Source organism: Stegodyphus dumicola, chromosome 6, assembly GCF_044657685.1.
Source record: "Stegodyphus dumicola isolate Sdum_Otavi_A_Nest chromosome 6, ASM4465768v1".
NCBI classification, from domain to species: domain Eukaryota; kingdom Metazoa; phylum Arthropoda; class Arachnida; order Araneae; family Eresidae; genus Stegodyphus; species Stegodyphus dumicola.
Window position 1 is genome coordinate 218802059 of NC_140773.1, and position 26035 is coordinate 218828093.

Genomic DNA, 26035 nt, shown 5'->3' on the forward strand with positions numbered 1-26035 from the left:
GGTGCTCCCCCCCATCACGTGCACGGCTCAACGATTTTGGGAGTTGTTAAATGACATGCCAATGATTCCTTTGAAGCAATTAGCTCTGTTATTTGACTGCACCTTCCCTCTCCTTTGTTTAGTGCTACAATTTAACTATTGATGCTCACAGTTGCAATCCTATCCTAAAAGAACTGCACAAAGATCCCCAAGCATTTTACTACGCATGGGGAAAGGAAGTCCAATCCAACAAAAATTGGTATATATGGCATTTCAGATGTTTGACATACACAGATTTTGGCCTCTACCGATGCATTAATGTACTCAAAAACACTGCATTACTGCAAAAATTTCTATATTCATTTAATTTTTTCATTGCTTTTTCATATAGTATAGTCTACAAAAATTATAGAAGCTCAAGAATCTTTCAATCTGCACACGGAAATTTGAGTTTTGATACATATTATTAACAGTATGTACTATGCGTGCAGTCACTCTTAACTGCATAGAATATTGTATTACTTCCATATCACATATTCATAGATTTGCAATAGATGTCACAATTGTTCAAAGAATAAAATAGCATATAATTAAAGTATATACAACACATACTTTTCAAATAATTTTATTATGAAAGACTTTAAAGCAGCAACTATATGGAATTTAACATCAATAGTTTACAACAAAATTGACTTGAGATTCAAATCACCATGAATTCACATTGCATAATAAATACTTTATGCTCATTAATATAAATCACATATTTTTTTTATTAAATACAATGCACAACATTTCAAACAGTTAAGCTTTATAAAATTCTGAAATAAGTATTTCTATAAAAAATATTAAAAAAAATTAAATCCACATGAATTTGTTTCAAAATTGCAGCATTAAACATTTGTAATTTAATATAATTTAACAATCTATTTTATCTGATCAGAGATAGAACTGCAATTTGAAAACTTTACAACATATAAAGTGTTTTGGATCATTTGGGCAAAGTTAAAAAAAAGAAAAAACTTCCGAACTTATCAATTAAGAATAAATAAAATTAATAACAAAACTAGATTTTGCTGTAACCTTTTTAAAATTATGTAAACCAGTTTATTAGCTTTTGTAAATCATCTTTGCTTAATATCTGACTGGCTGATAAATTTATAATATAGGTTAAATATGCTCACTTCTTTTTGGATTCCTAAAACTTTCTTAGGAAAAAACTTTATAAAAACACTGATTGTAGGAAATATAGCACTAAATTAAGGTGCGGCAATAACATGTTACCTTTAAATTCTAAATATTAACTTTATATATACAATTACAATAGTCTTTCTTATATATAAAAAATATCAACACACTTTTCCCTTTCTAAACCAGTTCAAGTACTATTAATATCAAGTTGCACCAGAAAAGATATATCCTTTTTTTCCCCTTCTTTTTTAGTACTGATGAATTTCTTTTAAGATAATATGTTATTCCTGTTAAACAATGTACAGCTGTTATAACCAGTTATTCCTATAAATGGAAACTAAGGATTTTTGAGGTAATTTTTTAAAACACTATATTTTTATAGAAGTATTCAGAAGACTACACAAAATTTCAGTAAAAAATTTTCTCATGGCATGCCAAAATAATCAATATTTTATTATAACATATTTAATACTAAACAGTTTTTTTTTTTTAAATTTTGAAATGCTACAAGATTTATGCAAGCAATAGCTTGTTCTAAATTTGATTTTTTTTAAACAATGAACAAAATTCAGTTTTACAAAATTTAAACATACAAAAACCTAATCAAAAATTACATTACACATGTAAATGGAAAAACTGTATTAAATATCATCCTCTTCATCTTCCTCCCCATGAGGCTGCCACTCAAAATCATCATCTTCACTTGTACTGTACAATCTTTATAAAAAATAAAAATACGAGATTTAAAATCACACTAATAATTTCAACTAGATTGAGTAATATAATTATTATTTGTTATTGTTAACAGCATTTAGTGAAAATTCAGTTATAAAATATTCCCCCTTACTGCTTATAATTCTTTTTTAACTGCAAATTTTGATGATTAAAACAAGTACTTCCTATTAATTTATAAGCATGTAGCTTTCACTGACAAATGTAGAGCCTATTTCCTAATAGGACAAAGCTCATTTGGCTTATCATCATACACAGTTGTACTTTTCGATAACAGTCACGAAGAGCAAAATGTAGTGAATGAAATCAAATACTGTTGGCGTAGATGACATTTCAAATTTAAGTTTTAATTAGTCAATTTTTCATTTCATGTATTTGGAATTTTTACATCTAAAAATTATTTCTCTTCCACATTGAATGTTATTTATTTTTTGCATGGAGTTATCTTTCATCTTTTGAGTGTGAAAATCAATTTTTCAGATAACTTAAAAAGGGAAGTTCTTCGCATCTGCTGCTGTGTCCTTTTTTTACAGATCACTTCCTTATTAAAAAAATTCTTTGTCTACAGTTAAGTACGTAAAGATTTTAAATTCTTTAAATGGGGGGGGGGGCAGCCAACAAGCCAATGCATTGAACATAGCCACTGAGGTCCAAAGGATTCTACAATAACAAAAGCATATAACAATGCATTCTTTCTAACATGTGTGTGGTCCTCAAATTATTCTCAAGAACATTAACAAAGAAATCAGTGTTGATTTTTTGACCATTTTCTTTAGAATGGATTATAATTATGCTATTAAATTTTGTCGAAAATCAGTCAATATTGTAATTTAGTTTATTTTACTGTAATAATTTTCTCTGAATATGAAAAAATGCATAAATAATTTTTTATATCTAAAATTTAAAAAAAAAACCGTCCTATTTTGTCTAATGAACAAGCACTGACAGTGACAGTTAACATATGTGACAAGCATATTTTTAAAGCCATGTGTAACGTGTATATGAGCCCCTTTCCCTTAGAAAAACCTCCACGAAGGCATCTCTCCTTTTTGACAGATAGCCCTCGAGGCTTTGCCATAATCACACACATACATATTTTTAAAGGGTAATGGCATAAATCACAATTTTATTTTTCATGAAAATGATATAAAAATAAGGAAATAAAAAATGCATTTGTAATGCTTTAACCTATTGATGTGCGCTATATTATTTTTATAATTTTTTAACTAAAAACTCTAGAAATTGAATATTATGATCCTAGAAACAAGTAAAATATGAATTTAAAAAAATCTACTCTTGCCAATTTTTCTGTGGGTGGTGGTTGCACTGTGAAACCCAAACCAGCGTGCGTCTAGGACTTTGAAACTTACTGAGGTAGTAGGGGAAAAAAAACTTAACACTTTTCCGTGCGTTTCCAATAAATGACGAAATTACGAATTTAAAAAAAACGTATGCAAGAACTGCATTATATGTAAATTTTTTTACATTATTTTACAAAGTCAATTGCCAGAAAAAATTAAAAAATAAACATTTATGTAATTTTTCTATAGCACAGTGAAAATATAAGTACTTACATAATAAGGACGTTCGGATAAATGGATAAAAAAACTCAGTAAAGGAAAAAAAACTCACTTTTTTTTAAATTTCGAAGAACACATTTTTTTGTGACACTGTTCAAAGCACGTTTTGTCTTTTTCGTACATGCATAGACCCACATTGCACATTTCGCATATATATCTTGTTCTATGAGGTTTCTTCCTTGTGTACACTGCCTGAATCTTCTAAATTTCACTGGTATATGTCCAGCATCATTTAGTTTTTTTCATCTGGCACATGAAATTTGTGGTTTTTTATGTTAATGGGGGGGGGTGCTTGGTCTTTTTGGCTTTGGTATGGATCATTCGTTTCCCATTCATATTTATTTTATTTGTATTTCATCCAAAAATATTTTTAATTTAAATAAAACTTTTACGCGATTTCTATTTTTAATTATAGTAAAGTATATTTATATTAAATTTAAACCACACCAAATAATTTAAAAAATCACAATACTAGCTTGGGAAGCAAGTGTTTTGAGGTCAGAGAAAAATCTCTGGAAAAGAAAGATCTTTTCACTCAAAAATTACGGAAAGAAGAGAAGAAAGAAAATTCGAAAATTGGTGGTTTCAAGGACGACCACCGCACGCCAAAGGGTAAATTAACACCTAAAATACACATATTGCACACAAATGATGGCACAAATTTAGTAACAAAAATTTTCACAGTCATCAAGCAAGCAAATCCATTCAATCATAACAAGACCTTAATGAAATAAAATATATTGCCTGAAATTATTAATAAATAAAATCCACCATCTTTCTTGAATACTAAAAGGATAATGGCAATATATTGTCCATAAAATGTACTGCCATGTTTTCATTGAACTTGCATTTTAAATCTCTAAGCTGTAGGCAGGATTTAGGTCTCAAAATAGTTGAAGACTAACAAGAAATTGAATGAACAGTCAGCTATAAAAGAAAAATATTTACCTAGTTCAATGTGCAACAGATTCAATAAGTACATATTTAACTGCAAATGAAAGTAACAATTTTTCAATGCAGAAAATGTTATAATTTTTATGAATAATAATTGTTCAAATGAAACAGACTCACAATTTGCTGCCTGAATATTTGATTTAGTGACTGGGAGCTGGCAGCAATTTATATACGTAGCGTATTCGGAAACTAAGTACCGTTTCATTCGAGCGCCGTCGTAGCGCTGTGGTAGGCGTCCCGCGCATGTGCACTAGTCTTTCTTGTTCACTGACTTTCAATTGTCGCCATTTTGGTTGCTCTATGTTGTGTTTTCAGTTTCCTGTGCACATTCAAAATGTTTAAGACAATTAGTTCTCCCGCTGACTGTGAGATTCGTGTCGTGATTAAATTTTTCAACGCGAGGAATGTTAAACCGGCCGAAATTTATCGTCAAGTGACAGAAGTTTACGGTTAATACGCGATAAGTGATGGAATGGTGAGAAAGTGGGTAAGAGTGTTTAATGCAGGTCGAACAAATGTCCACGCCGAGGCTCGGAGTGGTCAGCCTTCTGTTGTCATCGATAATTTGGTAAGGAAAGTTGATGAAGCAATTCATGAGAACAGACGTTTCACAATGACAACTCTTTCAGAGGCATTTCCACAAATTTCACGTACTGTTTTGTTCGAAATTGTGTCTGACCGCTTGAATTATCGCAAACTGTGTTCCCGATGGGTTCCAAAAATGCTCACTGATGTTCACAAAACAAAGCGACTTGGTAGTGCCCTAACATTTCTCACGCGGTACAGTGATGAGGGAGAAAACTTTTTAAACCAAATTGTGACATGTGATGAAACTTGGGTGTGTCATTTCACACCAGAATCGAAACAATCGATGGAGTGGAGACACACTCATTCTCCGAAAAAACAAGAGTTCAAAGTGACAATGTCATCACAAAAAATTATGTGCACTGTCTTCTGGGATAGGAAAGGCGTTTTGCTTACTGAATTTCTTCCCAGAGGTGAAACCATTAATGCGACACGATACTGTGAGACTTTAACAAACCTAAGGCGTGCCATTCAAAACAAACGAAGAGGAATGCTCAGTAAAGGAATTGTGTTGCTCCATGACAATGCTCGGCCCCATACTGCTGGTGTCACTCAATCGTTAATTCGACAGTTTCATTGGAAGCAGTTCGATCACCCGCCATACAGCGCCGTCCGACTATCACTTGTTCCTGCACATGAAGTGCAAGCTTGGTGGCAAGCGCTTTGGATCTGACGATGAGACGAAAAATGCTGTGGAGTCGTGGTTATCGAAACTGGCGGGAAGTTTCTTTGACGATGGTATACAAAACTGGTCACCCGCTATGACAAGTGTTTGATCATTGGCGGAAACTATGTTCAAAAATAGTTTAAGACATGTATTTTCATGTAAAAATAAAATTGGATTCGAAAAAGTTGTTTTACTATTTTTTTTTCAAAACGGTACTTAGTTTCCGAATACGCCTCGTATCAAATCCATGCTTATCACCTGGCACTGACTGGGATAGAGACACTCTAACCCTACAGCAAAACTTGTCACCAGTTAATACACATATGAAATTTTTAGAACTTTGAAAATGGGCACTTAAAGCATATTTTTTAAATTAACCAATAGTTAATTTTTTATTAACTGTTAAATATAATTAATTCCACTTAAAATCCACAAAAAAATGAAAATTACAAATACTTCGGTAAAAGTATATTTACGGGTACCCCTTTTGGCGAAAATTGGCAGTACATGAATACTGAGTTTGTGCAATTCTTTGACTTGTTATTTTGGCTTTGTGTAACGGCGATTTTGCCGCTACACAAAAATGATAAAATATACTACTAAAAATTGCCGCTACACAAAGACAAAATAACAAGTTAAAGAATTGCACAAACTCGGTATCCACGTACACATTGACCTATTTTCACTTAAAAAAATCAGAGAATTGCACTAATTGGCATTGCGCACTCCCTTGACTTTGTCCATGTGCACATCAATATATTTTCACTTAAAAAGTCAAAGGAGCACCCAATTCTAGGTAAAAGTACATTTACAGAACATTCAACTACTCAGGGTACCATAAATGAAAAGCAACTTGGCGATAAATGAAACAACTTCGCGATAATACAATGGGTACCCTTCAGTTTCCTCTAACCAACACTTCTTGTAAATTATATGTATATTTAATTATAAATTTTCATTTTATTACTCAAACAGAAGGATTATTAAATATACTTATATATTACTTAAGCAAAATTTTTAAATTACAAATAATCATAGAAGATATCAAAATCTATAAACTACATTTCTTCTATTATAACTATTGAGGTTTCTGGATTGATTCTGATTTCTACCAAGGTGAGGGGATGCAACATTAAATTCTACACACAGACAAGAAATATACGTATCAACAGAGATACTCATAATTCATTTAAAATTACAAATGTAAAAATATACAAGCTTATGTTCTGAATTAGATATTTTCCTATAACACATTGTGCTTCATGTTTACTTTTTCAGTGAGCTTGGGTTCAAGAGAATTTGTGCCTAAATTTGGTTAAAATGCATTACGAATTATTATTACAGTCAAAAGTCGTTAATTCGGACCTCAAAGCTAAACTCTTTCTGCGCATGCGGCGCGTTGACGGACGGTATAAGCTAAAATTATCTAATTATCTATTTCAGTTAATGTTGATGATTGCGTTGTTCTTTAATCTTCGAATTGGAACCGGTTTATTATTTTTTGCAAACTGTAAGAGCAATTTTATAAAAGTAAGCTTGAACTTTCGATTATGTCAAATAAAATTTCCGATGCTGGAGCTCACAAAGGATCTAGAAAACGAAAGTATGTTTCGATGTCCATCAAACAAAAAGTGGAATTGCTACAAAAAATGGATAAAGACATATCCTTTGTTTATCTAACTGTTCCGAAATCTGTTTATCAATTTCACGCTGCTCTGTGCGGGGGGGGGGGGACGTCGTGGCGCACAATGAATTGGAAGTTGATCTGTCAGCACTATCGTTATCTTCAGGGCAGATGTTTTTATTTTATTCGGCTTATAATTCCTTACTAAATATAGTATTTTATCTCGATGTACTCAGTCTTTGATATGATTTAAATCAAATTCCTTGTCATTATAAATATCACGAATACAAATCAAATAGTTTTCTGGTTGCAATTTTCTAATTTCGGCTACGCATAACGCAGTGCTCCGCAACCGGTGTGCCGCGGCACACTGGTGTGTCATGAGTAGGATACAGGTGTGCCGCAATCAAATACATGTATTTGCAATTTTTTATCATGTATTTAATACACAATGACAATTTTTTTTCCTTAATAATGTCTATTTTAAATGTTTTTATATATTTCACTGTTGTGTGGTTGTGTGTGTGATTGTAAGTGTGTCAGCATTTGAATTTTTTCGGCACTTCCTTGATAACTCGGAACTCTTTGGTGTGCCACAAAATTCCAGAAAGATTTTTTGTGCGTCGCAGGTGAGAAAAGGTTGTGGAGCACTGGCGTAATGTATGCTTTACGCATGCGCACGTTGAAAGAAATGTTTAATAAAGTAAACAAATAAATATTAAACTTTTTTTTTGTAAATTTTGATACCCTTTAGATCATAACTGCTCATTATTTTATTTTTAATTTTATAATTTCTGCATGCCATCTTACCAGATTTAAACTGATGATCTATAATTTGGAAAAATCGATAATCCGGAATCGCCGAAGTCCCGACGAGTCCGGATTAAAGACTTTTGACTGTATTATTTTTTAAATAATAGAAAAAAACTCTTTGTGGAGGCTACATTTGAATAAAGTACTTTTTTGTATTAAAAATCGAAATCCATTTTATGTCTCTTATGAAGAAAATACTTTTTTCAATTCTATAGCACTAATTTCTTATGCCTTTCAGAAAATATAATTTACAACCACCTTTTAGCTATGTGTAACTGAAAAAATTCTTTGTTGCTAATACAAAATACATGATGTATAGATATTTTAGATGCATTAATGCATGGAATACAAGTCTTTAAAATTTCTAGTTTAACAACTTTAGCATCTTATTCTGAGATGGCATTACTGATAAACTATATATTGTTACAAATTTTATATACATGTAAATAATTTTAGTGAAATTATATGTAAAATTGTAGTATCTCTTGTACAATGTAACATAGCCGCCCAGATGGTATATTGGTTAGGGAAGCTGACTATGATACAGAAGGGCCCTGTTTTGAATCCCACAGAAGGCATGGTTGTATGTCCTCTTAATAGGAGGTAATGGTAGCCACCTATTAGATGCCTCCACAATAAAGTGACTACCACTTCCGGTCTTAGGAGTAGCCAATGTCGAAAAAAGACAAAATAGTGGCCATTGTTCAGAAAATAATAATAATTAATAATACAACATGAGAGCTCTTAAGAGAGTGGAACTTTGCTGGAAAAATAAGGTCACAGAAGCAAGTCCATTTCAGGGAAATGGGTTATCTCTCCAGTGAAAAGCTGGTGACAGCTTTAGTGACTAATTTTTGCTGCCATATTTGGTGAGAACTCGTCAGGGCAACAAACCTGGTGACCATTGTGTTTGGCCCTATATATACCTAGCAATTTCAAGAAATCAAAGTTACTGGAAATTTCTCAGCATTCGGAGGAAAACTATGTAAGAGTGGAAAGAGTTTTAGTTCTCCATCTTTAGTTCAGAGGATTGAGAGATTTCCATGTGAGCTTCACTTTACATTGTGTTGTGTTTAATGTTCTTAGCAGTTTGAAGTGATAACTACTGATTGTGCTCTGTCATACTCAGAAGAGGTGTACGAGTAATTTTGTGAAAAGTTTTTCTAATAAGACAATAAATTTTAACAAGCTATTGGCTCTGTGTGCATTCAATCCATTATGATTGTAACAATATATAATGTCATGACAATATATACTGTCAATACTACATACATACCAAAACTATATATATGCATAACCAAACACAGAACCTGAGAGGGCAAACAAGCCCTTCACTGCAGGGCACTTGACTGAATCAAAATCTGCTGAACTGTGACTGATGACTCTTCAAAATCAGCAAGACTATCAAAGTTATCATCCAATACATGACATAATGAGTATATCACCAATCACTGGAGGAATGAATATTGGTTTCGTTTTGCATACCATTTCCCTCACCTCACCCTTTGAATAAAATCTGTAGTACTTTTCAGTATTTTTCATAGCTCATAATTTTTAAGGAATTTTTGTAGAAATTATGTAGAATCCGTAGTATTGGTGTCTGTAAATAATGGAAGCTGTGTGCTCAGTGAGTACCGAAGTACCTAATAAAATAATAATCCTCATATATGGGAATCGCACTGAAATATCACACTCTTGCCACAAGCATTGTTATCCCAAATCATAACAAGAGATGAAATCTGGTTTCATCAATTTTACCCAACAAGCAAGACAGTAATATCTGTTCTCACCTTGCAAAATACAAGGCATACTTAGTAAATCAAAAATCATGCTGACGATCTTCAATGAAACCTCTACAGCTGGTATTATTGGAATACAAGAGTATAATTAATGCTGCTGCAAAACACTGCACAAATCTAAAAAAAACTTCCAATATCAGCAAAAGTCAACAAAAAACTCGACCTGTATGGCAAAACTCACAAAACACTATCTTTTTGCCCGTATCTGTACAGGGTGTATCAGTACAAACACGACAAACTTTTGAAGTACAGCAACAATGCTGGGAAGTCTTTGGCTGGCGTATGCGATAGATGCTGCAACCAAAGTATCAGACGACGGTGCATGCGCACACACTTTGTTGCTGGTGTGCTCGTTGTGAAACTTCATTTCAGCTGCCGACAGTGATAGTAGGACTGACTGCTACAAAAAGGCTGATATTCATATGGCATACATGGTTGCTGATTGTAACAGACAAGCAGCACAGCGGCTGTATGTTCCAATGTTACCCGAGGAGGCAAACTTCCAGTCGAACCTTGTTTGCATGCACAAAATCTGAGACCTGGATTATTGGGACTACAGAGATTCTGGAAATTTTCAGATACCAGATCATCAAGTTTAAGACATGTACTCAGGGAAATATTAAGGCTTTGCTTATTATTATTACTCAGACAGAAGAATACTAACCTTCCAACAAGGCTAGTGCCAGAGCAGCTGTGACTGCATCGGGCAGCGACAATTTTAGAATTTAGAGATGTACTTAGCAGCAAAAATTAGGCATAGTTTAAATTTTTTGTTAAAAATATAAATATAGGAGAGGCACTGAGTTGCAGAATTTAGAAGGAACAAAAATTTTTAGAGTTCAGGGAGAAGTGAAGTGGGACAACAGAATTTAGGACTTGCACAGACTGCACACTGCAGCAAAATGTGTTCACATTGTCTCAGATGGAGTTACACCATTTTGTGGTATGAACCCATCAACACATAAAATAATTGATAAAACTTTTCTTAGAATATATTCTTAATAATATGTGATTATATATTACGTGAAATAAAATATAATTTCTTTTATTAGATACTTGACATGTTTTACTGTACTGAAAAAATATACTTCCTAAATGATTTTTCTTTGTTCTAAGAAATAGATATTGCTTCCGTTCTTATGATCATCAAAAAAGAATTTCATTAAAAAAATGTTTTTTTAAATAAAATTTTGAAATGTTTAAACATTTGAAAATAAACATTACGTTAGGTGGAAGTTATAAAACAAGTCTGAGATGTATTTGTAAAAACAATAGTCGCATTATTTTAATGTCATTCTGCTAATGCATCTGAAATGTATTAAAAGAATGTAGTTAAAGATTTTAAAAAGCAAAAAACTTTTTAAGAAAACAATAAAATTTTACTTTAGTTTCCTGATGGTAGCTTGCTCTTTTGTCATCAACAATTACACTGATGTTAATTACTGATGACAAGAGAATAACATTTATATAACTATGAAAATCATATTTTCTTAATGAAGATAACATCAAGGAAAATATTAATATAGGATAAAATTATGTTTTGAAAATAAATATAGCAGACTTAAACAATTAGTATGGTTGGCAAAAGAAAGCCAATTATTAAAATTTATTATTAATAAAAACATGTTTACTTTTCTTATGGCAATTAAAGAAGCAGGAAAATTTTTGTTTTTATTGGTTAAAATAGCTTGTCAAATGAACTCTTACTCAAAACACTTGATGAGTAACCACATGTATTTCAATAAAATAATTTAAAAACTTTAATTAATTAGAAAACTATGATTGCAGAATAAATTATATGTGGCAGACAAAGATAATTATACATTTTCATAATTCATTATAATAATTACAGAACTATCAAAATTACCTTTCAAGCAAATCCTTGGTAGCAGGACCATCATCAGATTCAGATGATGCAGAATCTAGAGTATATGATTCATCAGAGCTGGTATCTCCTTTTCGATAATGAATATTACTGCTATCATCAGAGTCAGAAGTAGTATCATTACCAGCATGACTTGAATATTCAGGTAACCATTCAGGATCAGATTCAAGATTATATTGTTCCAACAGAGCTATAGTTCTTTCAAAAGCTGTATGTCTGTTTGAAGCAGCAGAAGCATTATTCGAAGATAATGTTTTTAGATAATCCCCTTCAGACTTTTGATGATTTCTAGACCTGAAATTAAAGCGTGATTTAGCAGATTCTGCACTAGATGTAGCACTTTGATCCAAAGACGAAGAAAGTCTAAAACTAGGGCCAGCTATCATTGTAGATTCATTTAATTGCCCTGAAGAGACAGAATTGCTCTCAGAATTCGGTGTCACTGGAGTTATAGAACACTCATCAGAAAAGCGCCAACATCGTTTCGGTGAACGCATAGAAGGGTTAGTTTCAGAGACATCCTCTTCACCATCTGATGAATCAAGAGGTGCAGATGCATGCCTGCGCTTGGCTGGTCTTCTTTGTTGAGATTCTTCATTCAAATTTCCTGCATAATTATCAGGTTCAAGAACATCTACTTCAATCACGGAACTTGGAGGCAAAGATGATGTTCGAGGATATTCTATTTCAATTTCTCCGCTTGCCACTATATTGCTATTTGTAGCTTGATCTTCAGCAGTAGTGTCATTAATAATAACAGATACTTCTTCTTCAGACCAGCCAACATTACCATCTTCACCACTATATTCTGCTCCAGAAAAAAAATTATCTGAGTCAGCAGAGCTCCCAGATGATACTGACCGAATATCAGCTAAACTGATCATGATATCAGCAGCTGAAAGACTTCCAACTGATGATACATCTGAACTGCCTTGTTCAGCACCTTTGAGAGTTTCAATTTCATGTTGCAAGTCTTTTATCTTTTTGTTTCGTTTCCTGATGGTAGCTTGCTTTTCTAAAATAAAAAGAGAAAATGCATTAAACTTATATCTAGTTAATTACATTACAGTCGATTAAGAACTATAACTTTTGTCCTGATTCGGCTTCATACTCAATTCAAGCAACCATAAATGTCATTACCATTTATGGGTGCTTGATTTTATGAATACTTTATGCATTCTGTACAAGTTCGTTAAACTGAGAATCGACTGTATGTACTGTTTTGAAATTAGAATTGAATAAATTTTCTCCTCGTTAAACACAGTCTCATATTTTTAGATTAAAATCACATGACAGTTTCTAACCATAATTTACCATAATTTACAACATGAAATCACTTCTTACTTTTCTTTGTCAACAGAATAGCTATCATACTGATCTACTTATAGGAAGCTTGCATAAATTACAAATTTCAAAACACATAATCACAGGAAATTAAATTTGACAAACATTAAAAAATTTAATCTTTTTAATTGCAATAATTACAAATGAAGCTAAATGTTCATCATGATCATAATCACTTTCATGCAATTGTTTTTATTGAAGCTGACTTTAATAGAAATTTTCAAGAAGCTGCATCTAAATTACTTTTTATCTTGAATGTTTAGAAAAACAACCACAATCAGACTTGTAATCATCAATAATTGGGAATCCCCCTTTTTTTTGGCCTAGCACTTTCCTGCTCCTCAATGGACAATTTCAGATCTCATGTACTTTACATGAAGCATATAATCTACACTGCTGGCCACTCAAATTGCAACACCAAGAAAGAAAAGAGATATCACAGCAAAATTTATTTAGTAGATAACATGTTGACCAAGTATCAAATGATTAAATTTATAGACTTCTGTGTAGTGTGGTTCCTTCCAGAATCAGTAGCTAGAGTAGCCGCCATTGTTGGAGATCACCGCTGTCACACGCCTCGGCATTGATTCAAAGAGACTTTGGATGTGTTCTCAGAGTACAGCAGACCAAGGAGCTTCCACACATTGCCAAAGTTGATCTGGTGTGGCAGCTTGGGATGTAATCTGGGTCAATCCTTCAGCAACCATGGACCATGTTTTCTATTGGCGAAAGATCCGGAAAGCGAGCTGGCCAGGGAAGCAATTCAATCTGGCGATTAACGAAGAACCCTTGGAACAATGCGTGCCACGTGTAGTCGCGGATTATCCTGTTGAAATATGGCTGTGGGCCAGACCTGACGGTAAGGAAGGACAACTGGCTCCGACACCTTGGAGATATAGCGCTGGCTGTTTAAAGTACCGGCAATGCGTACTAGAGGAGTGTGAGAGTGATATCCAATATTGCCCCATACCATAATACCCGGTGCAGGACCATTGTCGCGGTGCATAATGCAGCTGTTCAGCATCCTCTCTCCACTGTGTCTCCAGACTCAAATCCGACCTTCGTGGTGTTGCAGACAGAAGCATGACTCATCAGTAAAGACATTTTCATTCCAATCTGTTGTCCACATCCTTCTTTCATCGCACCATTGGTGGCGGAGATGTCTGTGGTTCTGCATCAAGGGTAGACGAAGCAATAGACGTCTTGCGAACAGACCACTCTGCTGTAAACTGCATCGAATGGTACGCACAGACACTGGATGATGCATTACAGACTGAATGTGCTGTGCTATGGTTCGTGATGTGACTGAGCGATCCATCACTGCCATGCGCACAATGTTCATGACATCACGTGAAGTGGTGCACTGAGGTGGATGCAATCAAACACATCGGTTCGTCGTACCCTCCTGCATCCAACTGTCACATATCCGCATTACAATTGTTTGGTTTCATCCAACACAACTACAGATTTCCTTGACAGATAATCCACACTCTCGGTAGGCCACTATCCTTTCTCTGTCGAACTCAGATACTTGATAAAACGATGATCGCTGTTTCCTACGATGCATAATTGATCGTTTTTTTTAAAAAAACCACAAGAAAAACACAATTGCTGAACTCGAAATCGTCGAAAACTTCAAGCCTCAAATAGCACTTTGAAGAGCACCACGGGGGCGCTTGATGTGCGTCTGCGCTGAAATTCTAACCATTTGCATATCTCACCTCCATTAATGCATGTAGTAAATTTCATGTTATTTGTATGCTTCCTTCAGGGTGTTGCATTTACGGTGGCCAGCAGTGTAGATACAATATTGAATCACTTTTTAAACTGCTTCTGATCAAATTTCTGCAAGATTATCATCAACCATTTGTGTCAATCATATTTCAAAAACACCTGCAAAAGAACAACCAACCTTTTACCTAGTGCAACAGGTTTTAATAATCAATCATTTTTTTTAGATGTTAACCTGTCACTTCTACCACTCCTTAGACATCTATACCATATTCATGATCTTCATATATTTGGAAGTAATATGAACGATTTCTCATGAATGATTTTAGGCAACAGAACAGTCTGTTCTATTTTGTGCTGCTAAATGCCTGTGGTTTCTCAACATTTAGACAGTCCTTAACCAAAGTATAGTTTGTCTAAGATGATTTCTTAAATAATTTTGAATAGATATCATGCTTCATAAAAAAAAAAAAAAAAAAAAAAAAAAAAAAAAAAAAAAAAAAGAAAGAAAGTTGAACATTTAGATAATAAGCTATAAGAAACAAAAGGCTGACTACACAAACTTTTTTTTCTTATTAGTTCCATTTAATGCTCATTATCTGTTACAAAAACTTTTATTTTACACTGATATTCTATTTTTATTTCTAATATTAGTGTCTTAACTATTTGTGCATAATATATTACATCAATAAGAAAAACCCTGTGCTTATGGAATTAATAACATTCTGTATCAGTGTGAATAGATATAGAAACAAACGAGTCATTATGGCTGTCACTCACACTTCTTTGAATCACTGTAACTACTTAACCACTAACTTTATATATATATAATTTGATTTCAATTTCAGTAACTAATGTCAGTAATGTCAATAATGTTCTTAAAATAATTTAATAAAATAGTATTAATTTAAAGCAAAGTATTAAGCAATGAGAGAAATCCACAAAAAGTACAATACAGTATGCATTTAAGACCTTTAATCAGTTATTAAACATGTACTAACATATAACACAATATTTTAATATGGTTACAGGAAAATCTCTCCTTGTCAACTGTACATAGGCAACAAACATTTTTATGAATACATACACAGTATATACACTATTAAATATATGCACAAAATAATCATTACTTTTGACTGGTATACTAGATCATCCCATAAATACTACTTATTTTTCAAAATTAAGATAAAGTTCTTTTTTAATCTAAAATATACTCTCCTTCATCCTCTGCTAGTTCCTCAACAGTTACGATGGGATTTTATTCCACCACATTTTGCAGGACGTCCTCGCCGAGTTCTACAGACCTTCCGTGATGAGGATTGCCTTCTAGGCAGTACTTTTGGCAAAGGAATATCTGGAACCATTTCTGGAACCAACCAAATATAGGGCTTACCCTAATTGTTCAATCTTCATACACTGCATTAACATTACTATTTAAAATTATTTAACTGAACTCACAAAGCAAAATATACTGAATAAGCTCCTATTATAAGCTTTGAAAAAATAACTTAAAAAATTGCACCAAGAATAAGAACAAGGTAAAATTACTGTCTGCTTTTATAGCAAGTTGATGCAGGTAGTTTATCCTGTTACCTCCCAATATTTAGTTCATGCAGTTGAAAAAATAGCATTATTTATGAGATGACCCTATATATAAAAACATTCTAAAACAAACTCCACACATTTTCTCTTGTTTCTATTTTTTATGATTTTCTTCCTCTTCTATTTTCAATAAGTTTTTCTTCTTACTTTCCTTCCAAATAAATAACCAGAGCTAACTTTTGCAAAGATGAAATAGCTAGATAGATATTCTGAAGTAGCTCCTGCATACACTTCAGAGCTTGTCCATGCATATAAAATATTTTTATGATGACCTAAATATAATGTATTATATAGCTATATGCCTGCCAACTACTTTGGACAGGGATAGAAAAAGCAGAGGAACACTGTTTTTGTCTTCAACCTCTTCTATTTCCTTTTCTTGTGTGATAAGACCTTATTTTTTCGATATTTAGATTTGTATTATTATCATTGGTAAGTTACCTTTAAATGCATAATTATTATCACTAACTTACTTATATCATTTTCATAGTTTACACGCGACGATTATATAAGATTGTATAACATCTACTATTTTACCCTTGTATGCTCAATTTTTTTCCTTCTAATCCACATTTAAAGAGGCATACATATGCAATTATATTTCATCGAACCCATACTGATTTTTGGATAAAACATGACTTAAAGTTTAACTTAAAAATATTTTCAGAATCTCCATAAAATTAAATAGACTTACCTTATATTGCAGATAAAGTTTGATCATTATGGCAAAAACTAACAAGACATTTTATACAGAGAAAACATATACATGCAGTCTATATGAAACAAAACACATTTTTGCAACTACTTTTAAATTACTTTTCTAACAAAATGTTTACGCTATTTCAGGATTTTTTTCTTAATAAGGTACCACTCAGCACCAAAAAATAAACGGGAAATCTTACTAGATGATAACAACCACAATGATACCTAAAGCTCCATGAAAAAAAATGAACTTGTAATAATAGTAATGTATTATATATATATATATAAGGACAAACAACAGGTTTATATTACAGAACTTCCCATTTTCCTTGGGAACAAACAGCAGTTTCAGCCGCAAGGGATGGTGAAAGTGATCAAGGAAGACTCGTTAAGGACATTCCCCTTAGCAGTATATCCATTACTGATTTGGTAAGAGAAACGAAAACTATGCTTTGGTCCAAGAAATGCAGAGCAAATAAGATGCATCACGCGTTAAGAAAGCTGTTACCTTTGCCTTTCTGTTATAATACTGAAATGTTACTTTTAATTAACAAATAAAGCCCATGTTGAGTTTTTAAATAAATTTTAAAAAGACAATCAGTGTTAGTTTTTCCTACTCAGAAGCTCCACAACATTACAATATATACACTGAAGTGACAAAAGTCATGGGATAGCAATATGCAAATATACTGTTGGCAGTAGTATCGCGTAGAAAATGTATAAATGCGAAGTGCTTTCGCAGGGCTTTCATTTGTGTTCAAGTTATTCATGTGAAGAGGCTTTGACGTGATTATGGTAACACTACGAGAATTAACAGACTTTGAACGTGGAATGGTAGTTGGAGCTAGATGCATGAGTCATTCCATTTTGGATATCGTTAGGGAATTCAACATTCCGAGATCCACAGTGTCAAGAGTGCGCCGAGAGTATCTAATTTCAGGCATAACATCCCACCATGGACAGCGCAGTGGCCGACCACCTGCACTTAACGACCGAGACCAGCGACGTCTGCGTAGAGTTGTCAATGTTCACAGACAAGCAACACTGCGTCAAATAACTGCAGAAATCAATGTGGGACGTACGAGGGACGTGTCCGATAGGACAGTGAGGCGAAATTTGTCTTCCTTGGGCTATGCCAGCAGAAGACCGACTTGAGTGCCTTTACTGACAGCATGACATCGCCTGCAGCAACTCTCGTGGGCTCGTGAGCATATCGGTTGGTCCCTAAACGAATGGAAAACCGTGGCTTTGTCAGATGGGTCACAATTTCAGTTGGTAAGAGCTGATGGTAGGGTTCAAGTGTGGCGCAAACCCCACGAAGCCATGGACCCAAGTTGTCAACAAGGCACTGTTCAAGCTGGTGGTGGTTCCATAATGGTCTGGGCTGTTTTTACATGGCATGGACTCGGTCCTCTGGTGCAACTGAACCGATCATTGACTGGAAATGGATACCTTCAGCTACTTAGAGATCACTTACAGCCATTCATAGAATTTTTATGGATGACAATGCGCCATGTCACCGGCCACAATTGTTCGCGATTGGTTAGAACAGGGGTGTTTGTGGAACCCCCAAAAATCCCTTGAAACTTTTACGGACTTACTAACCAACATTTTGGAGTTTCGAGAAGGGGGGGAAGAGAAATGAAAAATTAAAATTATGAAGTATTGAATGACCTAATTATAAAAGTTCAATGAATTACGTTTTTTGCAAAATTAATAACCATAAATTTTCAAACATATAAACTACTACATTTTATGTAAATATTTTAAATTACCTGAATTAATTCTTTAAAAAAAATTATCTAATTTCTGCTGCTTTTTTTTATTTTCTGATGTTTGTGGGCTTGTCTTTCTTTTGTGGTGAACTTCATAATTGCAAGAAGGTTGGCTTTTATTTTCCTCATTTACAGTTGAAGAAATTTCCTTGAGAACTGCACATGCAGAGGTAGAAGCAGTTTGCTTTTCTGCTAATGTAGAAGGTTTTTCAGAGACTTTTATAGGTGACTCATCTGAAATACATGTTTTTAAATCCTCTTTATATGTTTTCCAACTTCTGTTCATATTCAGCAAGAGATCTTTGTGAATTGGATCAGTCATTGGATTTTTTGAGCCATATTTTTCACATGAGGTTTCTTTAGAAGCCATTAAATCATATTTAATAGTCTGCACTGCATCTAGGGAATCAATCTTAAGAGAGGTTCTATAGTCAGTGACAAGTGTATCCATTAAGTTGAATGCACTTTCCACTAATGGGCCATGGAAGCAGCTAAGGCAGGCTTTGACCAATTTAGCCAATATAGGATACTTATAATCATTTGTGAAATCATCTTTTAAATTAAAAACTTTAGACCAATATTTATCAATTGTACACTTGACTTGATTTCCACTTTCATCAGATGTGTAGAGCATTTCTTTGGTGATATCAATATCACTCTGGTATAACCTTATTTCAGCTTCTACTTTTGACTTTTCATTATCACTAAAAATATGGGACATAAAAGATGATAATTTTTCAAAAGCTAATATTGTACTGTTTTTACCTCTTAGCTCTGGATCTAATGCTGTAAAACTAGTTAGATATGAATTTTTAAGGGGTAATTTCTGTTTCATATGCTGTGCTGTATTAGTATAAGCTTTCATCAGAGAAATTTGGAATTCTTTTGCTATTGGATGATTTTTTATAATTTCTTCAGGAGAGTGGAAGCTTCTGCACCAGTAAATATTACTTTGCTAGTTAGATGGAATTCTGGTGATGAATTTGTGACATCAACCTTTAATAAATCGTTATAAGATGTGCACTCTATATTTTCTGGCTTCATAAAAAAAGAGAAAAATTTTGCCATCAATTTATAAATACCGGAATGTATTAAATGAAGCAATGGTTTTTTTGTTTCAAATAATTTAATATATGTGTTGAACTTTGGTAATACTGCTGAATATAATGCCATATGCAATAAAGCTTTGTTTTGCATAACAAATAACCCATTTAGTATTTTTTTTTTCCGAGCTAAAGCATCCTTTGTGAGTTGTTGGGAATGCAAGCAAGAATACACCCCTTCAACAATTTTTTTCTGAGCTGCAGAAATATTTCTTTTATTGTATACAGTTTCAACATAAGAAAAATAATCCCCTTTATCAGTTTTATCCAAGTAGTGAAAATAAAATGCAATAAGAGCATCCCACAGATCTTTGATTCTTTCTAAAACACATAAAATGTACACCCACCTATGGTCTGGTCTCTTCAAGGGCTTAAGTTTTTTAATGGCAAGGGATTCACAGATTTTGAAAAAATTTTCTCTTTTACTGCAGCTTTTCATATCAAAATAGATGTCATCAAACAAATCTTCTAAGTATCTATCAAAACATGAAGCAAATTTTTTTGCACAGTTATTAGCTGTGTGACATGTGTCACCATCAATATCTAATAAGTGGGGTGCTTTATTTGATCGTAGTCTGGTTTCAACACCCTTTTTTTTCCACGCATGGTGTTACATGAGTCCATTAATACACTAATTAAGTTTGCCCGTGGAATATTATTATCTTCAATAGTATTAACAACTGCTTTAAAAACAGCTTCTGAATTGCAAGATTCCATCTTTAGAGATGCAAAATGATGAACTACAACTTCATTTTGATTGTTGTCATAAAACTGCACCAATATTGCCAGTATACTTTCTTGAGCATTGCTAGTACTTTCATCCAAATTTACAGAAAATGGAGTCTCCTTTAAAGTTTTAATGATATTTTCTTTAATAGTTTTTGCGAGCCCATATTTCATCTTATAACATGCAGTAGTCCTGAACATTTCCAACGAGTTTAGTGCCTTCTGATCGCGGCTCAACTGTTTGCAGAGTTCAATTAAATTGGGAGCTACATTCGAAGAAAGAGAATTCTTGGCGATAAACGAAGTTATTAATACCTCTTGGCATGCTTTTCTTGTCACTATATTCAATGGCCGAGCATTCTCCAGTAAGTCATCAGTATTTTTTGAATTAGCATAATTACTTAAAGTCATTGAATGTCTAATGCACTTTGAATATTTTATGTGCGTCACAGTTTTAGAATGATTTGTGAAAGCCTTGAATCCTTCCCCACCATACTTCAGCAGTGAGTTACAAAAAACACAATATGCTCGTCCAGCAACATTTATTTTCTTGCACCATGTGCCGATGGTATCCCCATTACCATCTCTCTGTTCAATCCAATTCCACCTAAATGCATTCTGGACACCTTCTTCTAATTGTATAATATCACTATTTATATCGAGAAATTTCATAGTGAAATTCTCTTGCATACATAAATAAAAAAATATTTCAATAAACGAAACGAAAAATTTACACGTACATCAATAAATGAAACGAAAATTTTACACAGCGGAGAAAAAAAGTTGAGAAGCGATCAATAACAAATAGCTAATACGGCGAAAAATCCCCCTTCTCTACTTATTGGCGCCACGCCAGGAGAGATAAGACCTTTGAACCCAGAATCACGTGATCGCACATCTGGTCGAACGAAATCTCTCCCTTTTTTTTCTGCCGCGCCTACTTGCCGAAGAGAATGTCCGAGAACTGGGGCATGAGTCATAACTCGCAATAAGGAATTTTCCCCCTTTTTACACATTATCACTGCCTTTGGAGAAAGAAAGGAAAAGTTTTCACCACACACACTGACCTTGCGTTTTCTGCTTTCAAAGCAAACAAAATTACCCAGATCAAAATAAATAATTCATTATTATTCCTACTTCCTTTTGAACGATGATCCCCGGAATTTCCGGGTATCAAAGTTCAAAATCCCCAGAATTCCAGGGTTTCCCCGGAGCACAAACACCCCTGTTAGAAGAACATTCTGGACAATTCCAGCAAATGATCTGGCCACCCAGATCGCCCGACATGAATCCCATCGAACATTTATGGGACATCATGGAGAGGTCAGTTCGTGCCCAAAACCCTGCACCCTCAACACTTTCACAATTACGGATGTTTATAGAGGCAGCATGGCTCAACATTCCTACAGGGGACTTCCAACGACTTGTTGAGTCCATGCCACGTCGAGCTGCTGCACTTCGCCTGGCAAAAGAAGGATCGACAAAATATTAGGAGGTATCCCATGACTTTTGTCACTTTAGTGTATATAAAACGTTCAAGTGTGCAGTGCCAAATTTGTTTACTTCTCTGATGTTTTGTTTAAGCAAAAACAGACCATGCTATAACATGGGGAAAATAAGACTTCTCCCCCACACACAGCTGCTTAAAAAAAAGCATCAGAGAATACTGCATTATGCATATTAAAAACTGGCACAGCACATTAATACTGGCATCATGCACATTAAAAATATTGCACAGCTACTCATGATGTAATACAAACAAGCTACCAAATCTGGCACCCATTAACAGAAAAGTATTGATACTTCAAATCTTATATCAGTGAAATACAAATGCAGAATAAAAATTAAATAAATTACTTTTAAGTAATTTATTTAATTTTAGTAATTTTTATTTAAATAAAATAAAAATTACTTTTAAGTAGCAGCTTGAGATCTCTGATGCAGTCATGGCTGTTAGGTGAAACAGAAGATATCTTCATACAGCATGTTTCACATCTAACATAACGATGTAGACAGCCATTAAGTTCATGATCAGCTATATCTTTGCGAAAACATTCATGCCTACAAGGCTTATTTTTGCATCGCACCATCTCATAAATGCATTCTTTCATATGATTTTCACAGCCTTCAAGTGCAAATTTTTCTCTGCAGCCATGCTCTGAATTGCGGCAGTGCAAGGTCAGTTTCATAATCATATTTCTAATCAAAGGAACAACTTCTTCAATGCAATAATTAGTTGCACGTTTGCGACAAACAGGACAGTTACGGTTTGTCTGAAGCCATTTTGTAATGCATGCTCGACAAAAAACATGGTGACAAGGACATTGTACAGGTTCACAAAATACTCCACGGCAAACACTGCATATTAGTTCATCATCTGGAGGTGGCTCAAAATGCTCAGTTTGAAAAGCCCAGGCTGGAGGAGTCATCTGTAAATACAGTTTAATTTCAATACAGTTAAGATCTAAAAACATCATGCATAATAAAAACATTAAAAAAAATTTAGATTTTGAATTCAACATCTGAATGTTTCTGGTTTATAATGTTACAAAAAAAATTCATACTTTGATATAGATAATACATACGTATAACTTAATGACAACAATATGTATGTATTTCTACAGACTTGTTGCACATTTATTTTTGATAAAGTAATATTGAAATGTTTTTCATATAAACAAGACTGCATACATTAGATGGGACCATTTAGAATATCCTCTTTCAATGCAATCAACTCTTCTGCATCATATCAAGATAAATTATATCAGAAATTCCGCAGGTTTAACCCTTTGACACGCACAATATTATTTTTATAATTTTTTTAACTAAAAACTAGAAATTGAATATTATGACCCTATAGATAAATAATAGATGAATTAAAAGAAATCTGCTCTTGCCCATTGTTCTGTGGGATGTGGTCGCACTGTGAAACCACTGCGCATCTAGGACTTTAAAACTCGCTTAGGATGTAGGAAAAAAAACTTACCTTTCTCTGTCCGCGTTTCCAATAAATGACAAAATTTACGAATTAAAAAAAAATGTATGTAGAATTGCATAATATATATATATTTTACATTATTTTACAAAGTAAATCATCAGAAAAAATTAAAAATAAACTTTTATGCAATTTTTCTACAGCAGTGAAAATATAAGTATCTACATAATAAGGACGTTTGGCTACATGGATTACAAAACTCAGTAAAATAAGGATTTAAAAAAAAAAAAAAAAAAAAAAAAAAAAAAAAAGTTTTTTTTTTTTTTTTTTTCAAAGAACAAATATTTTTTGTGACAGCATGTTTCATCTTTTTGGTACATGCATAGACCCACATTGCACGTTTCGCACATGTATCTTCTCCTATGAGGTTTCTTTTTTATGCTACAAAATGCACACTGATTGGATCTAAATTTCACTGGTATATGTCCAGCGTTATCTAGTTTCTTTTCATCTGGCACATGAAATTTGTGGAGTTTTTTTTATGTTAATGGGGAGGGGGCTTGGTCTTTTTTGGCTTTGGTACAGATCATTCGTTTCCCATTCATACTTATTTTATTCGTATTTCATCCCAAAATATTCAGAAAATATTTTAAATTCAAAGAACACTTTAAGCGATTTCTATTTTTAATTATAGCAGAGTATATTTACATTAAATTCAAACCAAAGAATATAATTTATAAAATCACAATACTAGATTAGGGAGTAAGTGTGTTGAGGTCAAAGAAAAGTCTCTGAAAAAGAAAGACCTTTTTACTGGACAGTGCATGTATTGTTTAGTAATAAAATAACTCTGTGGTTTCAAAATCCCTTATCTATATCTGGGTAAAAATAAACATTCCTATTTGAGAAGCAAGCAAATGCCATTGTGAAGAGCAGTGGTTTCAAGGCGCGACCACCGAGCCCCTAGTGGTGAGTGGTCGCGCCCTGAAACCACAAAAGAAAAGACATACATATAAAGGTTTTTTTTTTTTTTTTTTTTTTTTTTTTTTTATATATATATATATATATGCAGTTTAATTACTGCTATTTTTTTTATTGGTTATGATAGAAGTCATGATGTGTGATGAATAACTTTTGAAATTTAAATTTGTTTATATTAATAAAAGGAAGTTATTTTGTCTCATTGAAAACGAATTTTAAAAGGCATCCAATTTGAAATACTAGGACCTAAAACATGTATGATTCTGCAGAGGTAAAACATCAGTAATCAATTCATTTTCACTTAAAAATTTCGGAAGGAAGAGGAGAAAAAAATTGGTGGTTTCAGGGCGCGACCACCATGCGTCAAAGGGTTAAGAACCATGCTGTTACATTCAAATTTTCAATGTCCTGGAAAAGGCAAGTGACTTGTATACAATACATCTTCTGAGGAAGTTCTGCTTTTCTTTGTATTTTTTTTTTGGTTGTGTTCCTGTATTTTACTTTTTACTATTGTACTAACTGCATAACAAATTTATATATTTAAACAAAAATGGTTTTGTAAAGAGTGTGCTTATTTTTTCTCTAGCAAAATTTAAATTGTAGTCAAATCCCCTATGACATAGGGCTGAAATCCAAGAAATACAGTAGATGTTACAATCCTCAGCCCTATGAAGGGAACAAATCAGCAACATGTTGCACAAACAATGCATCTTGCAAAACAATAGGCAAATTCTGCAGAAATTATTGACCTTTTTTTTAAGCTGCAGGCTGAGTTCCAAAAAGAAACAGTAATACGTTAGGTCAGTTTTAGTCAACCTATGGGTCACAACTCCATTTAGAGTCGAAAAAAATTATAATGGGTTCACAAGGTGGATAAAAATGCTAAAAAATCTGAATTGATAGTAGATAACTAAAAGTCAATGCTCTGAGATTGCAAAATTATTTTTTTGGGAGGTCATCTGCATTTTTGAGTTGTACTGCCACAACGTTTGAATACGACTTGGTACACTGATGGTCTATTCTTGAGGTATGGTCACAAGGCACACATGACAATTACTATAAAATTTACACGCTGGGGTTCTAATTAATTTTACATTTTGTTGATAATGCTACTTAAACAGTGTTTCAATTTCAGTTGGTATGATCTTGCCAATCTCTCAGCCAGCCAAACCATACAGCATAAATAAACTTTTCCTTAATGCTCATAACACCATTAAGCATCTTCAGCATTTCTAACACTCTGGAGTTGCGATTCTGAAAAAAATTGTAGCCTGTCAATTTATGAATGACTTGTAATGGCGTATGCACAAAGAGTTGGAAGAAAGTTCAT

General features: G+C 33.4%; 1 protein-coding gene across 1 annotated transcript in view; it reads right to left on the reverse strand.

The window, feature by feature from the left end:
* Window positions 1–588: 588 nt before the first annotated feature.
* The window catches only part of LOC118189651 (uncharacterized), a 56452-nt gene continuing 31005 nt past the window's right edge, over window positions 589–26035 (reverse strand). Inside the window, exons 2-4 of the mRNA XM_085819530.1 lie at window positions 22702–23218; window positions 11789–12821; window positions 589–1884 (exon numbers count right to left, since the gene is read on the reverse strand). Coding sequence (XP_085675656.1) covers window positions 1809–1884; window positions 11789–12821; window positions 22702–23218 — 1626 coding nt within the window. The 3' untranslated portion in view covers window positions 589–1808. The remainder of the gene's footprint in view (window positions 1885–11788; window positions 12822–22701; window positions 23219–26035) is intronic.